Here is a 22,522-nt window from a genome sequence, read left to right as displayed (position 1 = left end):
GAAGATGGGCTTGAAACATGCTGCAGAAGAAGTGACAAAGCCAGAAGAGGATTAAGCATGTCCTCTTCCTGCCATAACCTCACGGTGCCAGCACACACTTTCATTCAGTCGCACAGTTTACGCAGCATTACACAGGATTAATGACGGAGGCAGACCGTTGGAGAGATGAATTAAACTGCGTCTGAACCTCTCTTAACCTATATCTGTAACTGGAGCGATGCAACTGCTGGATGCGGTTCTGAGGAGGGGAACGCTTTATTAGACGGGTGAGTTTAGGCACAAAATATGGATTTTAGAATATGAAGGTGATAATGTAAACACACGAAAAGCAGGAGAAAACAGAGAATTAGGTTGCTTTCAATTTGAATATTTGATGGTGTCTGGCGGCCTAACCTAAATCTTATCCCAAAAAATAAAATAAAAATACCCGAAAAACAACAAGTAATAAATCTGGAAATAATTCATCTTCCTGACACAAACCACACTGGGTAAAAGTCTTTTTAACTATCAATTAAAAAACAGATTAACTGCTGGAGTCAACCCGATTCAAGATGGCCGCCACAGCTTACCGACCCTACCAAACACAAAAATGGCTACAACCCAGCCCCTTTGATTTATTAATTTATCGTTTCTTACAGAAATTAAGTGTGAGGTAGAAGGTCCACGAGGGAAACCCAGACCTCCATCCACCCAGCAACACTCTCCAGCTCCTCCTAGGGAACCCTGAGGTGTTCACAGACCAGAGAAGATATAATCAGTGCTTAATTTGAACAGGATCCGTTTTCTGGCAAACCATCAGGCGGCTGAGGAGGGAAAAGCAGCGCTTTACTAACACCGTGTTCAGTGAAGGTGGTGTGCCGTTGACCTCAACCAGTGATGTCGTCAGACCTTATCAATCCCACTTGCACCTCTTCCATGGAGGAAGCCAAGTTGGGGAACTTCGGTGCTGGTCTGTCCATAACCAGATGTAAAAACCACCTCAAATGGCTCCTCTCGATGTGGAGGAGCAGCGATTCTACTTTGAGTCTCTCCTGATAAGTGAACTTCTCACCCTGTCTCCAGCTACCCTGCAGATGAAACTCATTTCAATCTCCTGGATCCACCATCTCGGATCAGACTCGCTTCTCCCGCACCCTTGAATAGACCTTGCCACGGAGACTAAGGAGAATGATGCCCCACCTTACCCAATGTCCACACGATGCTGCAAAGGCATGTCATCCAAGACAGCCCTGTAACATCCAGAGCCTAAAGGAAATCGGAGCTAATTGTGTCCATCTTCGGAGCCGTGGAGCTTTTTAACTGCCTCAGCAACCTTTCATTTCATTTCACCCCATGACCTCAGCCATGGTAAGGATGCTTCCTGGGTGCCTCCCTAGGGAGGTGCTTCAGGCATGTCCAACTGGGAGGAGACCCCAGGGAAGACCCTGGACACGCTGGAGAGACCATGTCTCTCAGTTGGCCTGAGGACACCTTGGAGTCCTCCCAGAAGAGCTGGAAGAGGCTGTGGAAAGAGATGTCTGGACCTCCCTGCTCAAGATGCTGCCCCTGAGACCTGAGTCCAGAACAAGTGGAAGATGATGGATGGATGGATGGATGGATGGATGGATGGATGGATGGATGGATGGTTACAGACTCATTTTGGACTCAGTGTAGACTGATTCCTTGCAACTTTTATTTGAAGTATTTTTTAGCCTTTATTGGACTTTGCTTTATTCTACCGTGGTACTTTATGTGGTACTTTATTCTGTACTTCTGTCTGGAACAGGGCCCTCTTGTAAATGAGTCCTCGTGGCTCAATGAGGCTAGCCTGTATAAGTAAAGGTTGAACGAATGAATGAAAGTGGTGTTTTCTTTCTGTCACTTCGCACTGATTGTGTGGTGTCTGCATCAAGGTGGAGCAGGAATCAGACCCTTTGTTCATCCAGTGGCTAAAGATGGTTTCTTGTGATTCTGGTTGGATGTTTGGACTCCAGCACTGTAACTTATCTTGCTGAATATATCATCTCATGCTCACCCTGCCATGAGTCAAACTGGTTTTATCGTAATTACGACTCTTCAGAGACGCTTTCTATTCAGCCTGGAGCAGTTTCGGTTCATCAGGCAATGACAGGACTGTTTCTGGTCCAACAAGTGTTCTGCAAACACTTCAGTGATTTAAAAAAAAAAAGTTGTGCAACATTTTCTAAGGTTTAAATAGAACATGATCTAAATAGCCAAGGCCATGGTGTTGACACATGACAATGACTGTAACAGGTGATGGGTGGGGTTGGCAAACACAATAAGAGGCTAAACAATCTTTGAAACACTGAGAGCAGAATTTAAGAGTGAAGGAGGTCAGCACCAGAACTTTAGCATCCTCCAAACAAGAGCACAGGAATAAAACAGACATTTTTTATTATTACTAAAGAAGCCAAAATGGGTCATTCTAGTTTTGACATCTCACCTCAGGTCCAGACTGAGAGATCGACACTATAGATTTATTACAGAATCAAACCTTGCAGAACAGACATACAAAAAAAAAAAAAGACAAATTTCTGCACATTATTCTAAAGTATTTTAAAATTGTCATCATGTTTGATGCAGTTTTAACCAAAAATATTCACTTAAACATCCATTAGCTGTGACATCAGTGTGTCTCAGAGTTCAAATCTCTAAATTAAACTTGATTTTCTGATAGCTAATATCAACGAAGTTGCTTCCAAACTGTTTAAAATCTCCATCTCTAATTTCTACCACTTATCTATGGATGGGTTGTGGGTTCAACAAGTCCAGTAGAGAAAACCAGACCTCCCTCTCTCCAATAGACTCTCCAGATCCTTCCAAGACGTTCCTGGTCCAAAGAGAACGCTCCAAAGAGTTCTAGGTCTTTCCCAGAGTCTCTTACCAGTGGGATGTTCCTGGAAAGGGAGGCATCCTAATCAGATGCCCAATACAACTCTACTCCAAGCTCCCCCCTGGACAACAGAGCTCCTCACCCTATCTCTAAGGCTGATCCTGGTCACCTTTTTGAAAGAAGCTCACTTCAGCTGCATGCATTGGGGATCTCGTTCTTTGGGTCCAATCCAAATCTCATGACCACAGGTGAGGTTTGGAATGAACACGGACCAGTAAATCGAGAACTTTGCCTTTCACTCGAGCTCTTTGTTCACCATGATCAACCAAAGCAACGCCCTCATTACTGAAGACGAGGGCCCGGTTTGTTGATCCAGCTCCCGATCCATCCTATCATCACTCAGGAACAAGTTGTCCAGATACTTAAACTCCTCCACCTGACGCAAAGACTCCGGTGGTTGGCATTACTCCTCATCTCGTAAAGCCTCAAAAAAAAAAAAACCTGCCATGTACAAACACGAGTTAAAAGCTCAGGTTGTTGCACCAAAACCACATAAAGACAACAGGTGCAGCCGAAGCAGGAAAACCATTGTTTAAGAAGTACAAATAGGACTTGAGACATTTTGTACCACCTCAATTTATATATATATATATATATATATATATATATATATAAGTCTTGGAAACGCTCTGTACTTAATATATGCAATGTTGTAAAGACTGGGAAAAAAATAATTCTTAAAGGAATTCAATAGTTTGTCTCGTGCTGATGCTTAAGGTGTCCTTAACTGCAAAAAAGTTCACCTACAAAAACAGCTAAAGTGACTGAAAACAAGTCAAATGATAAACTTACTGCTCCGGCACAACTTCAGCTAAATTTCTGCCTTTGTGGTGCTCCACTGCCTTTTTATTCTCAACAGCTAAACATCTTCAAAAATCTAAGCTTGTCAGCCGGTTCTGCTATATTTATTTCTATATTTGGGTGAGATGTTATATTTTATTATATATTATATATATAATATATATTATATTATAGATATCTATATTTGAGTGAGAGTAAATATATTTATCCATCCATTTTCTTTACCCGCTTCTTCCATTTTGGGTCACGGGGGTCGCCGGTGCCCATGTCCAGCAATCACTGTGCGAGGGGCGGGGGACACCCTGGACAGGTCGCAAGTCCATCACAGGGACACATAGAGACAAACGAGACAAACAACCATTCACTCTCTGAGAGTAAATATATTTCTATATTCTATAATTATTCTATATTTGGGATTAACCAGTCTAAATAAAGGTTGGATGAATGAATTTATTTACAGAGCATTAGCCAGCCTAATGTAGGTCTATTACTCTACTCAAGCTTCCACGTGGTTTTCGGTGGCTTCTGCTTTGTTTACATTGAGTGCAGACCCACGTTTCGGAATTGCGCCGTAAACTTTTTCAAATTGCAACATTTAAATATAGTTCAGGAGAAAAAATTGATAAAGTAACCTTTCAGACTAGATCTATAAAAGGTTCGGAAGGGAATTAAATGTTTGACACATTTGACATTGTGTTTTTTAAACCAGATGAAAAAGGCAGCTGTGACTCCTCCATCCGCCCTCTGAGCCTCTCTGTCATTGGTCGGTGGGCAGCAGCAGCAGCAGCAGCAGCAGCAGCAGCATCTTCAGGCACGGACTGTGCTGCCTCCTCATCAGTGTGCGGCTCAGCTCCTCCATGCTGAACTCAATCCATCACACGGCTGCAAATGTCACCTACACTGAGTGACAGGTTTGTGCCAATCAAACCAGTTCAGCAGCATCCAGCTGAGTGACACAAAATGTCTGCTTTTTGATTGATTGAACCTGGACGTTTCCAGCACGGCCTCATAATATTTATATTTATTATTATTATTTTTATTGTCCCAGCTCCTTACCTGCCCACTGTTTGGTTGGCGAGCTGTCTCATTCGGTTGAACTGCTTCTTCATCTTGTGTTTTTCAGCAGCGAGCCGTAGAAGAAGAGCCTCTTCTCGTAATATCTCATTGATGAATGAAGGTCGGGACTCCGACGCTCGCGGGCGAGAATGTTCGGTCGTTAAAAATCCGGTTCGGTCATCGTGGCGGGAGGCAGATTCCTGCTCATTTTTCGCAGATGAACGCCGTGTTACTGTCAGTCGCTCGGCTCCGCAGATGCTGGACCGAATCCTCTCCGCCAGCTATGACAAGCGCGCGACGCTGCTCTCTGGTGCATCAAGGGAAATGTGGTTCTTTTTCCCCACCCCACTCAGCCCCGTCCTTACCGTTTTACAGATACCAATGCGCATGCGTCAAGTCTGGCGCCCATTATATTCATCGCTACTTCCGGTATTCAAGGACGACGGATTTTGTAATATTTTGGTCCTTTACGTTGCTTTTTTTGTTCACTTTTATACACAGAAGTATTTATAAATTTGTTGTTTTGGTATTTAACGTTGTGACAGAGAAATGTCTTCAACCTGCAACATTGCCGGATGTCGGAATGACTGCAGAGCCCTGCTGAAACACAGGTAGAACTCAATGGGTCCATCATTCTCTTTACTTTGATAAATCAGGTAGTTAGTTTTAGTGTTTGTCCCAGAACTGAACAGAAATTTGTTTTCACCACGGCAATACACTACCTAATTATTAATTATGTGTCATGATTATTGAATACATGTCCCATGTCCTAATCTTTATGGCATCTATGGCACATGTTTAAAGTTAAACGATATCATACAATTTAATTTTATTGTTACAGCTTCTACGTCTCAGCGTCATCACCGCCCAGACAGACCTTTGAGATGATTCACCTGACCATTGGAGGCATATTTTATTTATCAGTGTGTTGCAGCTGTGATGGGACTGAAGGTTCAGGAAGAGCTCTTGTTTAGTGGCGTCTGTTTCCATATTGTGAAGCAACTCCCTCCTGCTCAGTGAATCACAAACCTCAGACTTTTTCAGGATGAGCAGAATTTTATTTTCCCTGATTGATAGGCAGCACGGTGGCACAGTTGGTAGAGCTGTTGCCACTCGCTAGATTGAATCCTAGCAGGGGGGCATTAGAGTTTGCATGTTCTCTCCGTGCTGTGTGGGTTTCCTCCCACAGACCAAAAACATGCATGTTAGACTGACTGGTAACTAAAGTCTGAATTGTCCCTAAGTGAGAGTGGTTGTTTGTCTCGGTCCATGTGATGGACTTGGACTTGTGCAGGGTGTCCCCCACCTCTTGCACAGTGACTGCTGTAAATGAGCACCAGTGACCTGAAACGAAGAAGCTGGTAAAGAGGATGGATGGATTTGTTTGTTTGTTTGTTTGTTTGTTTTTGCCAAAGCTTCCAACCAGATTTGGTGGCAGATTTCTTCATTTTCAAGTTGTTTTACAGGTTAAAAAGCTTTGGGTAAATATATTGATGCATGCTCAGTAATCCAGGAGGAACAATCTAAAAAAGTTAAGTCTGGACGAGTTCAAAAAACAAAAAATTGTAGAAACGTTTCGTCTTTCATCCGAAAGACTTCGTCAATCTTTGGGTAAATAGTGAGGGAGGTCTGTTATTATAAGCTGAAATAATAGAAAGACATCAATAATTTTGTTTCAACTGAACTGGACATGGTAAAACCACATAATTGATTAATCACAATGCATTGTTGAGTTAACTAGTTCGTGATGTGGCCCAAACTGTTGTCTGCTCTGTCTAAATTTTGCATGTAGATATTATAGCTCTGCTCCCCAATGTGTGAGATTTGTAAAACTCAAAAGCATCAGTGGATTCCTGAACAGTGTTCTGTAAGGCAGGTGTGGGTGTGTTTCACCTTTCCCACCCACATTTGAGTGCAAATATTTATTTGCTATTTTTACTTTTTTTAGGCAAATTGAGATGCCGCACATCGTGAAGCTTAGATTCCACAAACCCAGACAAGATGACATTGAGGCCTGGCAATCTGTGTTCAACAGCAACCGAAGGGATAAGACATACATGGTCTCCAGTTCCACCAGGGTCTGCAGTAATCATTTCAGGTGAGTTGTTACTGAAACAGTGGGTTTATTAGGTGGGGTGTGAGTTGGAAGGAGAGGGGACGTATATGTAGGTGGCTAAGCTGTGAGGCATACTATTAGTTCAAGACGTACTAGGCCTGTCACGATAACAAATGTTGCTGGGCGATTAATTGTCTCAGAAATTATTGCGATAAACGATAATATTGTTTGAAATTTGACAATAATTAGTAATTGTCAAATTTAAAAAGAAATGTTAATTTGTATGTGTAGTACCTTTTTTGACCACCAGTTGGCAGTTTAAGACTGTTTGAACTGAAGGATGGATAGTGAGGGAGCGAGCAGCGTGTCTCTTTAAGAAAAATGGGAGGGAGTCCCCTTGACGTGACATGAGCCGTCTTCCTTTATTCGGTTCTCAAAATGGCGGACGCTCGATGTGGTTTGAGCTCTTTCGCATTTGTCACACAAAGCTTGTAATAAGAAAGTCTGTAAACAAGTTCTCAGCTTCTTTTTGCAGAGAAAAACAACTTTTTACACGAAGGCACGAGTTTCAACCGTGAATCTTTGGAGCTTCGACAAGACGGAGGGTTTTCCCCGAGGTCGGCCTGTTAGCTTAGCTCGTAGCTTAGCTGATTATAACGATCCAAAAACGTGATTTTGGACGGTTAAAACGGATTTTAAAGAGAAAGGGCGGAGTCAGCGAAGAGCGCTGGAGTTGAGCCTTTTGTCATCCAGTGTCTTCAGTAGAAAGAGAGAGACACGAAGAAACGATAAAGCTGATAAATGAAAATAAGGTTGATAATTTTCATTTATCATGCGATTAATTGATTTATTGTTTATCGCGACAGACCTAAGAGGTACTCATATTTTATGTATTTATCTGTAAATTGCAGCCATTACCTGTAACGGACATTTTGATTTTCTAGGGTAATGCATGCTCTAGAGCAGGGGAGTTCAATCAGATCCATAAGGGCCACTTTCCTGCATGTTTTAGACATTTCTCTGCTCCATCACACCTGATTTGAATCAATGGGTGATTAACGTGCTCCTACAGAGCATGAAGAGGTGATTCAATCATTGGAGCAGGGAAACCAGTAAAACATGCAAGATAATGGCCCTCGAAGACCAGGATTAGACGCCTCCGTTCTAGAGAATCGACTCTATGATTGGTCCAGCGTTATAACTTTTGAGCTCTCAATTAATCAGCTAAAATTCACCTAAACATGCAGTTTATGTTTTGAATGATCTCTTCTTCCACAGGAAAGGCGAGTATAAGAAAGGAGACGTCCCGTGCCTTTACCTGCGAGGATATCCTGAGTGGGCCTCGTCAAGAGAAGACCTTCAAAAAAAAGCTGCGAGTTTGGATTCCGCTATCGTCCGTGAGGTGGCAGCTCACACTTTCCAGTATGTTCTCTACTCTAAGACTACTGAAGAAGAACTGCTCTATCAGCTGCGCAAGAAGCACGATGAGGCAGGACGCTGTTTCGAAACTGATTCAGATTTTTTACATTTGGTTCTGACTGCGGATCCTGATGCGGTGTGCAAGGTGTTGTGCGACTCTATGCATTTAATTCGGCCTGCCAAATTACAGGAAGCCATTGCCATATACAAGCACGGTGTTAGGATTGAGAATGCATTAATCATCAATCATTACGCGTCTCGTGGCCGTGTTACGAGTATGAAGCATGAAGAAGAGGGCATGGAGATTTCCTACAGGATTTCAGATTTTCACGATTATTGTTCAGCTCCTTTTGTTTGCCCACCATCCAAGAAGAAAGGAGACGGATCCAAATCGAAGGCGAGGTTCTGTAAGAGGAAAGCGTGCTCAGCAGAGAAGAAAATGTTGAAAAAGTCCACCAGCGTGTTCAAAGCAAAAATGATACGGATCCGCAAGGAAAATGAAGAACTGAAACAGAAAAATCTTCATCTGGAAGCAAAAGTGAACTCTTTAGAGGCTCAGCTGAGCCAAAATGGTACAGGAATAAAGAGAGGTATCATTTCTTACAGGGACATCACTGCAACAGATGATTCGTTTAAATTACACGCGGACTTATCAACAGTGAAACACATCGACTGGTTGTTCAGTCAAATAGAAAGTTCCGCCAGCAAAGTTGGAATAATATCAGTTGAGGATAATTAGCACGTTGCTATCAAAATGACGAAACATCCCTAGTATATCACTAATTTTGGCATTTCCAACATCTAGCTTTGAAGTGATAACTCCAACTGTTAAAATACTTTAGAAAAACTCAAATGATCGCAAACTAATGCGAGATCAATCTGTGAGAAAAATGTCAGAATCTGAATGGGTCACGATCTTCAGTGGGGTAGATGTTACACATAGTGGTTACAATTATTCATCCGTTCTCCCCCAAATCTAAAACATGTTCATTACAAACATTCATTACACTGAAGGTAATAACTACCGGTATACACAAACGACGCGTAAAAGTCAATTAATTAGATGGCAAAGTACTGAAAGGAGCAAATATATCTAGACCACAATGCATCACTAAATTCCGACTGCAAGCACGTGTGTTAATATCTGTAAAAAGATCGATCTCTACGTTTATAGTTGAGTTAGAGATAACCGCGACAGTTGAGAGTGGGTTTTGTGAACAATCAATATCCTCCCTGTTCTAGATAGTTTTTTGGATGATCTCAGTTTGAAGAAATGTTTACCAGTAACCCTGACCAGACTAAAATGTTTAAGCTAACAGCTAATAAGGGTCAACAACTAGTCTTCGCTAACAACTTGTTTAAGCTATAAGCTAGTCTGAGCTAATGGCTAGTATGAATTAGCAGCCTTTACAAGCTAATGGCTATTCGGAGTTAATGTCTAGTGCAAGCTAAGGACGAGTTTGTGTTAAGTGCTAGTCTGAACTAGCATCTGAAAAGTGCTAACATCTACTCTGAGCTAACAGCTAGTTTGAACTAAAGGCTAGCCTGAGCTAATGGCTAGTATGAAATAGCAACCAGTACAAGCGTATGACTATTCAAAGCTAATATGTAGTACAACATAATAACTAGTCCACGCTAAAGGCTAGTCTGAAGAAACGGCTAATATCTGATAATGGTTAGTTTGTGCCATCAAATAGTACAAGCTAACAGCTAGTCAAAGCTACATTCTAGTCCAAACTATTTCCAGCCTGAACTTGTAGCTAGTTTAAGCCAAACTCTAGTCTGAGCTAATGGCTAGTCAGAACCATAGACGAGTCAGAACTAATATACTCATGCGAGCTAATGTTTATTCTAAGCTATTGGCTAGTTTGAGTTTATGGTTAGAGTGAGCTGATGGGTAGTCTTAGCTAACAGCTAAGCTAAGGGCTACTCTGAGCAAACAGCTAGTTGATGCTAATCCAAGCTAATGGCTATTCAGAGCTAACAGCTGGTATGAGCTAGATAGAAACTCTGTATGTAAGACGAGTCTGAAGAGAGGAGCGGTGTGTGTATGTTTTAAAATTAAACCTTAAAGGGAAACTTCTGGTTTGTGGATGTTTTTGTTCTTTATCCCTGTTTATTGATGAACAAAAATAAGGAATTCGTGCCAAATTGATGACTGAAAATCTGTGTTGATTCATCAAAACTTCATAAATGTAACCAATTAAAATGATTTTTTAAGTTTATTTTTGCTGTTTTTTTCTGTAGATTCAGTATTTACATATATTTAAGTCATGCAAGTTGATTTATTTCTGTTGTTCAGAAATTACAAAATATATATTTGTATTTGTGTGCCTTGAGGCTGATTTGGTTTTCTCTTGCATTTGAAAGGCATTTTTAACAGACTCATTTGGAGTTTACTTTTTTTTTATATATATATTTTATTTCTTAAATCCACTTATCAGAGTCAAAGATTCTTTATTGTTATTCGCACCTCATGTGGTACATGTGGTGGAGTGAAATTATGTACACAGGGTCCCAGTTACATCCAACAATAAAATGTAAAAGAAAAACAATGATAACATCTAAGATATGAACTAAGAAAAACATTAAATATACACTAAGCACTAATAGCATAAAAAAATTATGTCGAACATCAGCACAAACATGAACATGAGTCTGTGAGCAGATGAGCACGCATGAACACATCAACATTGAAACAGATCAGCAGCAACATGAAACAGATCAGCAGCAACATGATGTGATTTTTCACAGTGATTATTCTAGTTAGAGATTCATGAGTCTAACAGCCTCAGGGTAGAAGCTGTTCCTCAGTCTAGTGGTTCTACACTTAATGCTCCTCAACCTCCTTCCTGAGGGGAGCGGGGCAAAAAGTGTGTGTGCTGGGTGAGTGGGGTCCTTCATGATGCAGGTGGCCCTCTTCCTGCATCTGGAGGTGTAGATGTCTGTGATGGTGGGGAGGCTGATTCCAACAGATTTCTGTGCAGCTTTCACCACTCTCTGCAAAGCTTTTCTTTCTGCAGCTGTGCAGCCTCCATGCCACACATTGATGCTGGAGCACAGGATGCTCTCCACTGCACACCTGTAGAAGGAGGTGAGGACTGAGCTTCCCAGACCAGCTCGTCTCAGCCGCCTGAGGAAGTAGAGTCTGATGAGCTTTCTTGATCAGGCTGGTGGTGTTGTTGCTCCAGCTGAGGTTGTCATTCATGTGCACACCCAAGTACTTGTAGCTGGAGACCACTTCCACCGCAGATCCATTTATAATCAATCAACCTTTATTTATACAGGTAAATCCCATTGAGCCTCGAGGACTCATTTACAAGAGAGACCTGATTTCAACAAAGAAAAATGACAACAATGGACAACAGCAACAACAATAAACAGTTATAAAAAAGCATCCTACAGTTTTTTTTTTTTTTAAACAAATAGGATGGCTAAAAGGAAAAGGTAACAAAACAAAAAAACAGCTAGATTCCAAGACAAATGTAGAAAACTAACAACAGGAACATGTCAGCATTGGACCCTGCCAGGAGTCCAACAGATTCTTAAAGACACTTCGAGAGGTCAAGGTCGAGAGCTTCAAAAACTGAAGATATATAAACTGAAGATTTCCTTTATTTGCAGCTAAAACAGCACATAAAAGTGTTTTTTAGTAATCAATTTAATTCCTTGTGCGGAGGCCTGAAACATTTAATTGTTATAAAACTATTATTTTACTGAGGAATGGTCTCTGTCCATCTGACAAGCCCACAGCATCATCTAGTGGCCATGAGAGTCATTTGTCCAAGCCCAAGTGTTGGATATTAATCCGTAGAAGAAGAATTGTTGTTGGACTGCCGTAGAAGAAGAAGTGTTTTGGGTGGCGCCCGCAGCGGCGGTGTTGTTTGTTGATTCCGTAGAAGAAGAAGGAGTGTTGCTACAGGAGTTGACTTGTTGAATGACAGAAGAGAGACCTTTACGGATAAGAAACGTCTGTCCTGTGTTTCTCAACGGTCTTTTTTTTAGTTTTTGACCGTGAAATCCTGTCGGAAAAATGCGGGACCGCACGAAAGAACTAGGAAACGTGAGTTTAAAAGTTAGCGGCTAACTTTAGCGCGCTAACCTGTTATAAAAAGTTCATTGGTTCAGTCGAGCACCGACTTTTATAGCTTCAGTCTGGCGTGACAGCTTCTCTTAACGTAACAAAGCAGAACGTGTTGTTAAAATAATGTAGTTTAACTGTACTTGTGGGGATTTTAGCTACTTTTAACGACGTTTTATTCCTAACTTCCGTTTCTTTTCTTGGAGCTCTGAGGCCAAGAAGGGCAAAGCTGCAGGGCTGACATGTGCAAGAACTCATGGTTGTATTTGTTGGTTTGAGTTTTTTATGGACATTTCTGCAGAAAGCTGAAGCTTCAGATGAGGATGAAGAGGGCAAAGCTCTGGTGATCAAACCTGGAACATCTTCAGTCAAAGATGACAAAGAGAATGAAGCATTCTTCAAAAAGGTTTTTATTTTATATTATTTTAATATTTAGTAATAATGCATAGCATAGTATATCCACTATGAATGTGGATAACACAAGAAAGTGAAATATTTAATTTCTATTGTGGTCCAATTCATCAAGTCAAATTTATTTTAAAGCACATTTAACAAATTACAGGTTGTTACCAAAGTGAGGAACAAAAAAAACACGGGCACATATTAAAATAAAACCGATTAATAAAAGCATCAAAAGAAAATCTAATCGAAACGACAATATCCGGATGGAGAAAAAACTAAAAGAATACAATAATGTCCAAAAAGCAAATGAACAGCTATGAGCAGTTCTAGACGTGCGCCGCTCGGGGTGGATGCATGTTGGAGCAGCTCTGTCACTTTCATTCTGAGATCTCGCTTCGGAAACTTTTTATTAATTCCACTTTTTCTGGATGTAAAGCACTTTTTATGGATGGTTGTTTCCTCTGGTATCAGATGCTGTGCAGCTGGAAGGATTTTTACTGAAACTTTTTTAGTTTTAGACATTTATGATGCGTAACCATGACAACAAGGTGTTTTTTTTTTTACAACCAGGAACAGCTAATTAACATCTCAAAAGCTCAAATAATATCTCAACTACATCCCCAAATCACAAATGAATTGAAAAAGGTGGTGCTGTGGATGCATTCCCGTCTACCAGCCGGCAGTGCTCAAGTGCCTGACCACTGAGAAGAAAATACATTTGAGATTTTTATCAGCCGTAATGCCGTATAAATTTCACACAGGGTTACAGGCTGTTCCAAACTTCAAGATGTCATGAAAGTCCAATTAATCCAGAATAAAAGAGGAAATGACCCGGAGCAAAGCGGAACAACAGAGCTGACCTTGAACTAGTTTAATTAAACACGTTTAACGTTTAGTTCTAATGTTTGATGAAACAAACTTTTTGATTATTATTCATCAGATGTTGCCAGTAAATATATGTTTAAACTGTTAAAGTGGGCATGACGGACGAAACCTGCTTACAAGAAATGGAAAATGACGCCTTAAGTTTTTATAGTCGATAAAACCTTTAACTCACTCATCAGGTAACAAGTTTCTGATTCTGTAGAAGAAACAAATAAATTTAGTCTTTTTGTTTCTCATGTATAGCCAACATGTTTTTTGATATTTTCCTTTCTGCTAACTTCCAACCTGCATCGGTCCTGTTTACTGGCGTTATTATTTAACCGGTCCTGGAGGCTAGACTCATGCAAACCTGCAGAAATTGTAACTTTCACGAGTGATCTAGAAGTTTCAACGAAATTTTAATTCAAACTGAAAGTCAGAGCCTGTAAATGTTACAATAGTTTGATTTAAATGTGAAATATTATGTAGGATTTCTGTTTTGGTCATTTACAGAAAATATTAAAGTGTGACTCAGATTTATGGAATGGTGTTTGTTTTCTGTTACTTACATCAAAGTGACCAACTCTTCAAAATTAAAAAAGAAGAAACGGATCATTTTGGTTGTTTTGATCGAGGATTTGTTTATTTAATTAAAGCTTCTCACCCGCAGGTGCAAGAAATCCACGAAGGGCTGCAGAGTCTCAAGAAGATGGTTTCAGACCTGGAGAACAAACAGAAAACGGTTCTGGGCGTGGCGCTGCCAGAAGAAAGTCGGTTCTGATGGAGCCCAAGTGTCTGAACGTGGATAAGATCAAACGTTTTACTCTTTTGTCTCGTTTCCTCCGGTTCAGGTATGAAGAAAGAGCTCCAAACCCTCCGAGACGAGATCAAAACTTTAGCGAGTCAGATCCAGAGAAAGCTGAAGAGTGAGTCCTTCTGCGCCCAAACGTTTCTTCTCGAGTTGCTTGGATTATCTAATCCTTCTTCTTGGATTATACAAAGCGTTCTCTTCTTTTACTTCTTTTAGGCATCGAACATAAAAAGGGCGACGAGGATGGAAGATATGTTCCCGTCAACGTCCGGATGCAGCGCACGCAGGTAGCGTCTTAACACCGAGGCAGTGTTTAGTCCGTGCTTTTCCTCTTTTTGTTTTTCTGTACGTTTGTTTTTTTTGCAATCCAGCTTCAGCAGACCTTGTTTTAGCTGTTCGGATGGCAAAACGTTCGGCTTGTCCAGGAGAGGGCTGCTGTGGCTTTTGTTCGTTTAAAAACGTTACAAATATTCTCATGGAGAGCTCTTCAGTTAATTCAAAAACTTAATTCTTTTGAAATCTGCTTCTGGAAACTGACCACTTTAGTCTGATTTAGTTTTTAGCTACAGTTCTGCTACTTTTAGCTCCTAGCTAGCATTTTGCTACTCTTACATGGCCTTTTGTTGCGTTTAATTGAAGCTTTTAGCTTCTGTATTTTTGCCAAAAGAAGAGATTTCTTCTTTGTAAATTCTTTTTACATAAAAATAAACTTTTGTCGCTGGATGACGTCATTTTAGTTGAAGCTCTGCAGCAAAAAAACGAAGCTCAATGAAAAACATTTAGCTCATTAAAACCTTTAGCTGTGTGTTGTTTGACGCGCAGTCATAAAGTACAGACCCTCACTCAGAAGATGTTCGTGTTGTAACGTATGATCCAGACGTCTTTTTCTTTTTCAGCACGGCGTTCTGTCCAGGGAGTTCGTGGAGCTGATGGGTCACTGTAACACCATCCAGGCCGAGTACAGGGACCGGAACGTGGCGCGGATCCAGAGGCAGCTGAAGATCAGTGAGTAGCTGCGCTGGCTTCTGGCTTCTGGCTTCTGGGTCTGCTCGGGTCTGCTCGGGGGACATCAGAGCCGACCGCTTCCTCCGTGATCCTCTGAGTTCAGTCCTGTAACAGCTGCAGGTCCAAGCACGCTCTCATATGTTATTTATGATCACAGTGCTTATTATCATTATTATTATCATTAATATTAAAGAAAAAATAAACAACTTTTACTCGTTGCAGTGAAATCCTCAGCTTCTAAAAAAACCACCTGTGAGTTTGGAGTCACCGCTGCTGAAGTTGAACATTTTCCCGATGAGTCACGTTGGTTTCACTTTCAAAACAAGAAAAGTTCGTCGCCGTCCTGAATCTAGAACATTCATCACCTGCCGCTGAAAGAAGGGCGACAGTGTTTCTTGCCTTCCTCTCTGTGTGTGTGTTCGTCTGACGTGTTAGTAAAATATCTCAGACGCCACTGGCTAGATTTTATTGAAACTCAACGTAATCATTAGGTCTGATTAACCTGATTCAAGATGGCCGCCACATCTCATCAACCTTCGCAAACACAAAAATTCAGCCATTTCTAGATGTTAAGTTAAAATTCAGCGTGGTAGTAGCCAAGCATCATCCCCAACACATACTCGGAGTGCTCAAGAATTTGGCATTAACTAATCGGCATCAGCTCCGTTAGCAAAATAACTCGTGACTCTTAACGTAGCCTTTGGATGTGCATTTTTTGATTTAACGTTTAAAGTTGACCCGTTTAAAATGGCCGCCACAGCTAATCAGCCTTGGCAAACAAAAATGGCTGCAAGTCAGACGTTTTGACAGGTCAGGAGCAACGATAAGGTTTGGTAGTAGCTCAGTCGTTCTCCACACATGGAAGACGCTAGAGCCCGACGACGTTCAACTTCAGCCCTTCTCATTTTAAGTTGACCTCGCTCTGAAAGGCGGCGGGCGACATGCATTCCTTTCATGTGCCTCTGGTCTGCTTCGTTTCCGACTCCAGCTGGAAACAACGTGACGGACGAGGAACTGGACGTCATGCTGGAGAGCGGTCAGACGGATGTTTTCACTCAGAACGTGAGTCGGATTAAACGGTTTGTGGACACGAAGCGTCTGATTGGACGGAGCAGCCGTCACTCAGGCGCAGCTCTGAAAACCCCACGACCCGCTTCATAAGTCCGTTTCGTTCAGATCCTGATCGACGCTAAAGCTACGAAGCAGGCTCTGAACGAGATCGAGTCACGGCACGACGAGATCCTGAAGCTGGAGAAGAGCATCACGGAGCTGCACCAGATGTTCCAGTACCTGGCCATGGAGGTGGAGGCTCAGGTGCAGCGCCGCCGCCGCCGCAGCCCCTGGGCTGCTTTAAACGCTGCGAGGAAGCTTCTGGTTCTGACGGGTTTGTCTCCTTCAGGGCGAGATGGTGGACAGGATCGATTCCAACATCAAGCAGTCTTGCAACTACGTGGAAAAAGCGAAGGACAACGTGGAGAAGGCCGTCACGTATCAGCAGAAAGCTCGCAAGGTGGGTCCAAACTGGCTTTTTCATCCTCACGAACCTCAGACACGATTATTTTATAAAGTTTCAAACCTCTGAGGAGCAAAAGTTGATAAGAAACTATTTAAGGTAGAAGCTTCTCACCACATCGGATCTGCAGGGTCTGAAAATTTAATAATCTCAACTTTAGGCCTTTAAACGTTTTAAATGTTCCCACATTTTTCATTTTAGCTCTTTCAGTCTTCATTACTCCGTATATCAATCTTTTGTTTTAAATCTTCAGCGTTCACCTGCTCTGTCTGAGGATTTCAGTTTTATTACACTACAGAACTACAAGTCCCATCATGCAGCTGTTCTGTCAGAAAGAACAGGTTCAGCAGAAATAATCTGTTCCTTCTGTTTCGTTTTTAATTTAATTTTTTGACTGAAAGGAACTAATCTTTACCTTTTTTATTTTATTTATTTATTTAAACCAGTGGAGCTGCAGCCTAAATATTTATGGTTAAATGACACAGATGTTCATAAATAAATAATTACGGCACAGATAGCTTCAACTCGTATTATTTTATAACTATTATGATAAAAACACATTTAAACGTTGCTTTGATCCTGGAGTCACTTCAGGGACCCAAACTTGGTGTTTAGTGACCCACCGTGGGGCCAGGACCCCAACCTTAGGAACCCAACAGAAACCATCAACTGCAAGAAATCAATGCAAGTCGTTTTAAAAACCATTTGAAACCAGTAACATACGATGTGGTCCACCACTAAAGGTCGTATTGTTTTTTTTCTGTTAGCAAAATATCTCATGAACTCTCAGCAATCGTTGGACGCCGGTCTACAACCGTTAAATGTTCGAGGTCGATTCAAGATGTCCGCCACAGCTGATCGACGTTAGGAAACAAAGATGGCTACGGCTCGGTCAGCTTTAGGTGCTGAGCTGAAACTGTGTGGTAGTAGCTGAGAGTCGTCCACAACACGGACCGAGCGTGGAAAAGCAGAACGTTCGAAAAGTCCGTTAGTTGCATGTTTGGAAACGTTGGGCCGCGGAGAACCAGAACTGAACTTATTAAACGTTCGTCGGTCTCTCCTTGTTCACGCTAACGTCTTTGTCTCTCGTCCCGCTGCAGAAAAAGGTTTGGATCGCCATCTGCTTGGCCATCCTCATCCTCATCATCGTCATCGCTCTGGTGGCCACGTTCAGCTAGTGGCGCCCGGCTGCGTGACCTGCAGGTCGCCTCGGCTCAACCAACCCATCTGCGTTTGTGTAAATACGCCGGCCCTCAGGACGCACGGGGGTCCAATCTTAATCTGTGCATATAATTTGTTTTCATCCCTCACGTTTGAAACTCGGCTCTCCGTCTCGTTGCTTTTTGTTTTTCAGGCGGTGTTGCAGGTTTCTGCTCTACAAGACCTGAATGAAATAAACTGTTACTTCAGCTGCTCTTCTTTCTTTAAGTAAAAAAGGAAAGTCCGATTTAAAGCAGTATTTAGAGCGAACACTGGCGCTGGTCATGCTGTACTCAGGAAAAGATTTTTGCTGAATTGGACCCATTTAGATCAACTTTATAGACAATTACACAAAATAAACTAATATAATTGTAAATGACTCCACCGGTGATCGATGCTTTTTTAACTTGGGTTGCTTCAAACTGCCTACAAGTGTAAATAGTTTTTGTCTCGGCTCTACAAAGAAATCCAGACCTGCTTTTATTCACCTGAAGTTTGTATTTATGATTTGAACTTTATAAAAGCTGCTAAAACTAAATATCTGACTAATGATGGAACTGTTAAAGCTGTGCCTTCTCTTCTGGAACGTTGTATGCGTTAATTTTTATAAAGAATGGATGGAAATAGTTTTTATTTTTGTCTAAATTCGGTCAGTTTAGTTCAACTTGGTTGTCTTCTAGTTTGTCACTTTGTGTAAAGTTTTATTTGAGACAAATCTGTCAAATCCACCAGTTGAACAGAATTATCTCTAACCGTCAAATCTGCATGTCTCGGTAAAGTTTTTAAATAAAAAACATCGTCCTGGTATTTGCTTTGTATCATTTGTTGTCCAATGAACTTTCAACACAATTAAAAAAAGGAAAAAAATAATTTTGGGTCTTTTTATTTAACTGCAATTGTGATTTGCAAGTAAAACAATTTACAAGGAATCAAAAGAATGCAACAATAAAGAGAAATAAAAAATAAGACCTTTTTCCTGCCAAAATCAAATCGACAATTTACAGTCTGGAGCTTCACTTATTTTATTCACATTTATTCCAAGTATTTTATTTATTTATTTTTACAAGGTGACAACAGAAAAATAATTTAGCACTGATGAACAGGATGTGTTTTGTCTGGTGTTCCACAAGGCAAACCCGTTCAGGCACTCACCGCCCCGTTTTGTTTAATATGTTTAGCGTTAAACCGTCTGGGGAAGGTTCAGAGAAAAGATTTAACGTCTCCGGAGACAATTTTCAAGTTCAGTTAATCCTTTGTTTCCCCAAACTGTAGCGATACACTGCAAGACACCGAGAACCAACGAACTGATGTACAAACGTATCACTGCACCGAAAAGGAACTCAAAAAAAGGGAAAGGGCCACTTTTTGTGCAAAATGAGAAATGCAAGGCTGGATTTGTGATTAAATCCAATACGCAGAAAAAGATGTGGACACTCAAGGGGCTCCAGCACGCCGACACCTGTTCTCTTCCTAAAACCCTGGAAGAAATAATAAATGTGCACAACTTGTCGACCGACCACATGAAACGATAGTCGGGGCGGCTGACAGACTCTAAAACCTCCAACTCATCACGGTCGTGAGTTTTCACACGAAGTCCCGCCTGGTATTACAGTACTTGATGTGAAAGGTTCTGGTGACTCTCGGGCTCTGGCACCACCTGTTTTTACGGTCCGTGCAGCACCTCGGGGCCTCCACCCAGCAGCCTGAGCTGGTGAGGAGACCAGCTCCACGTCGGACTCCTGCAGCAGAGGACGGTCTCGTATCGAGCTCTGCAACGCGCTCGTCTTGGTTTAATCTTTGGCACTGATCATGTCTTGTTGCGTTGTTGGTTGGAGGAGGAGCGGGTGCTCGCGGCTGGGGAGCGCGCCTGCACCGCTGCGAGCGCCGCGACGCTCCGCAGCACCCTGTCCGGCGTCCCCTCGGTTCCGGAGCTGCTGGTCACGATGTCCTGCGGGGGCTTCTGACACCTGCCGTCCTTTCGGCTCTGCTTCTTGCCGCCGCTCTTCGTCCGCTCGGCGCTGCGGTCGCTGCCGGAGGAGGCGGTGCGGGAACCCCGGCGCCCCGTGTTCTGGGAGCTGATGCTGCGAGTTCTCTGGCTGCTGTTGCTGCTGCTGCGACTTCGGCTGCTGCGCCCGCCGCAGTCCCCCTCGCCGTCGCTGCTCATGCTGCTGCAGGCGCTGTGGCCCCGCGACGAAGACCGGGTCTCCGCCTCGGCTTCCTTTCCTTTTGACGCCTTCTTGCCGACGCCGTCCGCGTCCTCGGGTTTGGGCCTCCTGTACTCCACCTCCAGCGGAGGAACCAGGGCTCCGGGGCACTGCCTGGTGGAGCGGGGTGCAGAGCGGCTCGGCTGATCCGGCGCTGGTTTGCCGCTCCTGTTTTTATTGTTACTTGGAGTTACAGAATTACTCTGAGGAGAGGCGACACTTTTAGGTTTTTGGTTCTTCTCAGAGGCGACCTTTGCTCCCGGGTCTTTCCGAGTTGTGTGTCCCGGAGTGTCCACCCTGCCTTTCATGGCCAGGAGCTTGGCTGCTGCGTTCAGAGCCGAGCACCGTTTCCCCAGAACCTCCGGCTCAGGAGGCAGAGGCGGTGCGCTGTTGGTCTGAGGCTTGGTGTCCTGCGACGCGGCGGACTTCCTCGTGACTCGAACAGAAGACGTGTCGCTGCCCGACTCTCCCCCCGTGGACGCGTTGGCGTTGTTGGAGGCGTTCCTGTCTGAACCACGCGCTGGTTTCTCTCTCTTCCTGTCCTTGCTGCCCAGTTCCTTCTCCTGATCCTGCAGCCGGCGCTGGGCCGAGCGCGTCAGACGCTTCCTGCTCTCGCTGCTGTCCGAGTCGGAGGAGGAAGAGGAGGACCTCGAGCTCCTCCTGCGAGACGAAGCGGCGTCAGGCTCCTTCTCTACACTTTTCTTCTTGTCCTGCTCCTCTGGCCCTCCTCCAGATGTGACCTCTGTCCGCCTCCTCTTGGCAGGATGTCGATTCTCGTAAGTCCTCTTATGGTGAGCCTTTCGCGTGAGGGTTGAAGAGGAGCTCTCAGATGAAGAAGAGCGCACCGACTCCTGACTGCTCTGCCGATGGAGGGACTTTTTCTGATCTTCAGTGGCTTCCTCTTTCTGAGGAGCGGTTTTTGTTTCTCCTCTGTCCGTCCCAGGCTCTTTGGTCTCAGAGGAACTCTCCACTCGTCTTCTTTTAGGCTGCGACTCCTCGACTTCCTGCTTCTCTTCCTCCTCCTTGCTGGATCTTTCCACAGAATCTACGTCCATTTCTGCACCAGAGACACGTTTCTGCGCTGATGTTTTCTCCGAAGAATCGGCAGGTGCAGCGGACCTTGGTGGAGACTCGGTGTGAGCTGGTTCTGTGGTTTCTTCAGAAACACCAGTGGACGGTGAGTTCTGTTGCTGGGTGGAAACATCTGCAGTGGTTTGTGTGTCTGTGAAGGATGGAGCAGCAGCTGGAAGTTCCGGGGTTGATGGAGTAGTTCCGGATGTCAAAGCAGGTTCTGTAGAAACTGTTGGGGTCTTGACGGTCATCTCTGCAGCTGTGGTGGGGGTAGAAGAAGTTCTGTTGACTTCTTCTGTTGGGGGTGGTGCAGCTGCTGCTGTGTTTTCCTCTGCAGATGTTGTGGCTGGACTGGGTGGAGCAGCAGATGTTTCTGGAGACTTTTCAGGCCCGGATGTTACCGGAGCTCGTGGTGAGACCGACTGGATCAGGACTGAGGTCAGAGTTTGAGCAGAGGGTGTAGCTGCTGTCTCAGGTGGTGCAGCAGACCTCGATGGGCTGGAGTTTAATGGACTTGTCTGGGCCGTTTGTTCTGGAGTCAGAGTCGGGTTCATTGCAGCTACTTCCTCCTGGCCTGCAGGTGGAGTGGAGGTTACAGCTGGTGCAGCAGGACCTGCAGTGGCAGCACCTTCTGTTTGTGACACAGTTGTAGCGGCTGTTCCGGTCGATGCTGATGGTGGAAGAGTCTTCTCTGCTGGGGGGGGTGACCCAGCTTCTGTTCTGGGTTTGTCAGAGTCCGGTTCTGTTGATTTCACGGTTGTAGAAACAGACGAGGGGTTCGGCTCTGCTGCCGCTGTGGATTTAATGGATGCTTGTGTCTCAGAGGATGATGAGATGGATGGAGCCGAGGGCTGTGGGGCGTGAGGTGGGTCCACACTTGGATCCGAAGCAGAATAAACATGGGTGGATGCCGATGTAGAGGCAGAGACGGGAACTGGTTCAGGTTCAGCTGATGTAGAGGCAGAGACAAGAACAGGTTCGGCTGATGTAGAGGCAGAGGCAAGAACAGGTTCGGCAGATGTAGAGGCAGAGGCAGGAACAGGTTCAGCTGATGTAGAAGCAGAGACAGGAACAGGTTCAGCTGATGTAGAAGCAGAGACAGGAACAGGTTCGGCTGATGTAGAGGCAGAGGCAGGAACAGGTTCG

The 22,522-nt window shown here is 43.5% G+C and overlaps 3 protein-coding genes across 3 annotated transcripts in view; 1 reads left to right on the top strand and 2 right to left on the bottom strand.

Moving 5' to 3' along the window:
* LOC119424191 (rho GTPase-activating protein 44) overlaps positions 1–5,029 on the bottom strand; it is a 62,609-nt gene extending 57,580 nt beyond the window's left edge. The window contains exon 1 of the mRNA XM_037691661.1: positions 4,751–5,029. Coding sequence (XP_037547589.1) covers positions 4,751–4,803 — 53 coding nt within the window. The 5' untranslated portion in view covers positions 4,804–5,029. The remainder of the gene's footprint in view (positions 1–4,750) is intronic.
* A 7,046-nt stretch (positions 5,030–12,075) lies between these two features.
* On the top strand, positions 12,076–18,079 carry stx4 (syntaxin 4). Its single transcript, XM_037690957.1, has 10 exons — positions 12,076–12,288; positions 12,608–12,712; positions 14,243–14,342; positions 14,424–14,498; positions 14,600–14,670; positions 15,280–15,388; positions 16,377–16,450; positions 16,565–16,702; positions 16,788–16,898; positions 18,002–18,079. The coding sequence occupies exons 1-10, from the start codon at positions 12,259–12,261 to the stop codon at positions 18,077–18,079; spliced, it is 891 nt and encodes a 296-aa protein (XP_037546885.1). The 5' UTR covers positions 12,076–12,258.
* A 1,035-nt stretch (positions 18,080–19,114) lies between these two features.
* LOC119423557 (Snf2-related CREBBP activator protein) overlaps positions 19,115–22,522 on the bottom strand; it is a gene marked incomplete in the record, with an annotated part of 29,774 nt that continues 26,366 nt past the window's right edge. Inside the window, 1 exon segment of the mRNA XM_037690956.1 lies at positions 19,115–22,467. Coding sequence (XP_037546884.1) covers positions 19,909–22,467 — 2,559 coding nt within the window.

This window comes from Nematolebias whitei, chromosome 17, assembly GCF_014905685.2.
Source record: "Nematolebias whitei isolate Nwh7 chromosome 17, NemWhi1, whole genome shotgun sequence".
Classification (NCBI taxonomy): Eukaryota; Metazoa; Chordata; class Actinopteri; order Cyprinodontiformes; family Rivulidae; genus Nematolebias; species Nematolebias whitei.
This window is presented reverse-complemented; position numbering and strand designations above follow the sequence as displayed.

Bases quoted from the DNA above. Each gene is read 5' to 3' on its own strand.
- stx4 (XM_037690957.1), top strand. From the start codon at position 12,259: ATGCGGGACCGCACGAAAGAACTAGGAAAC. The intron at 12,289-12,607 runs GTGAGTTTAAAA...ACATTTCTGCAG, and splicing joins GCACGAAAGAACTAGGAAAC to AAAGCTGAAGCTTCAGATGA. The intron at 14,343-14,423 runs GTCGGTTCTGAT...CCTCCGGTTCAG, and splicing joins CGTGGCGCTGCCAGAAGAAA to GTATGAAGAAAGAGCTCCAA.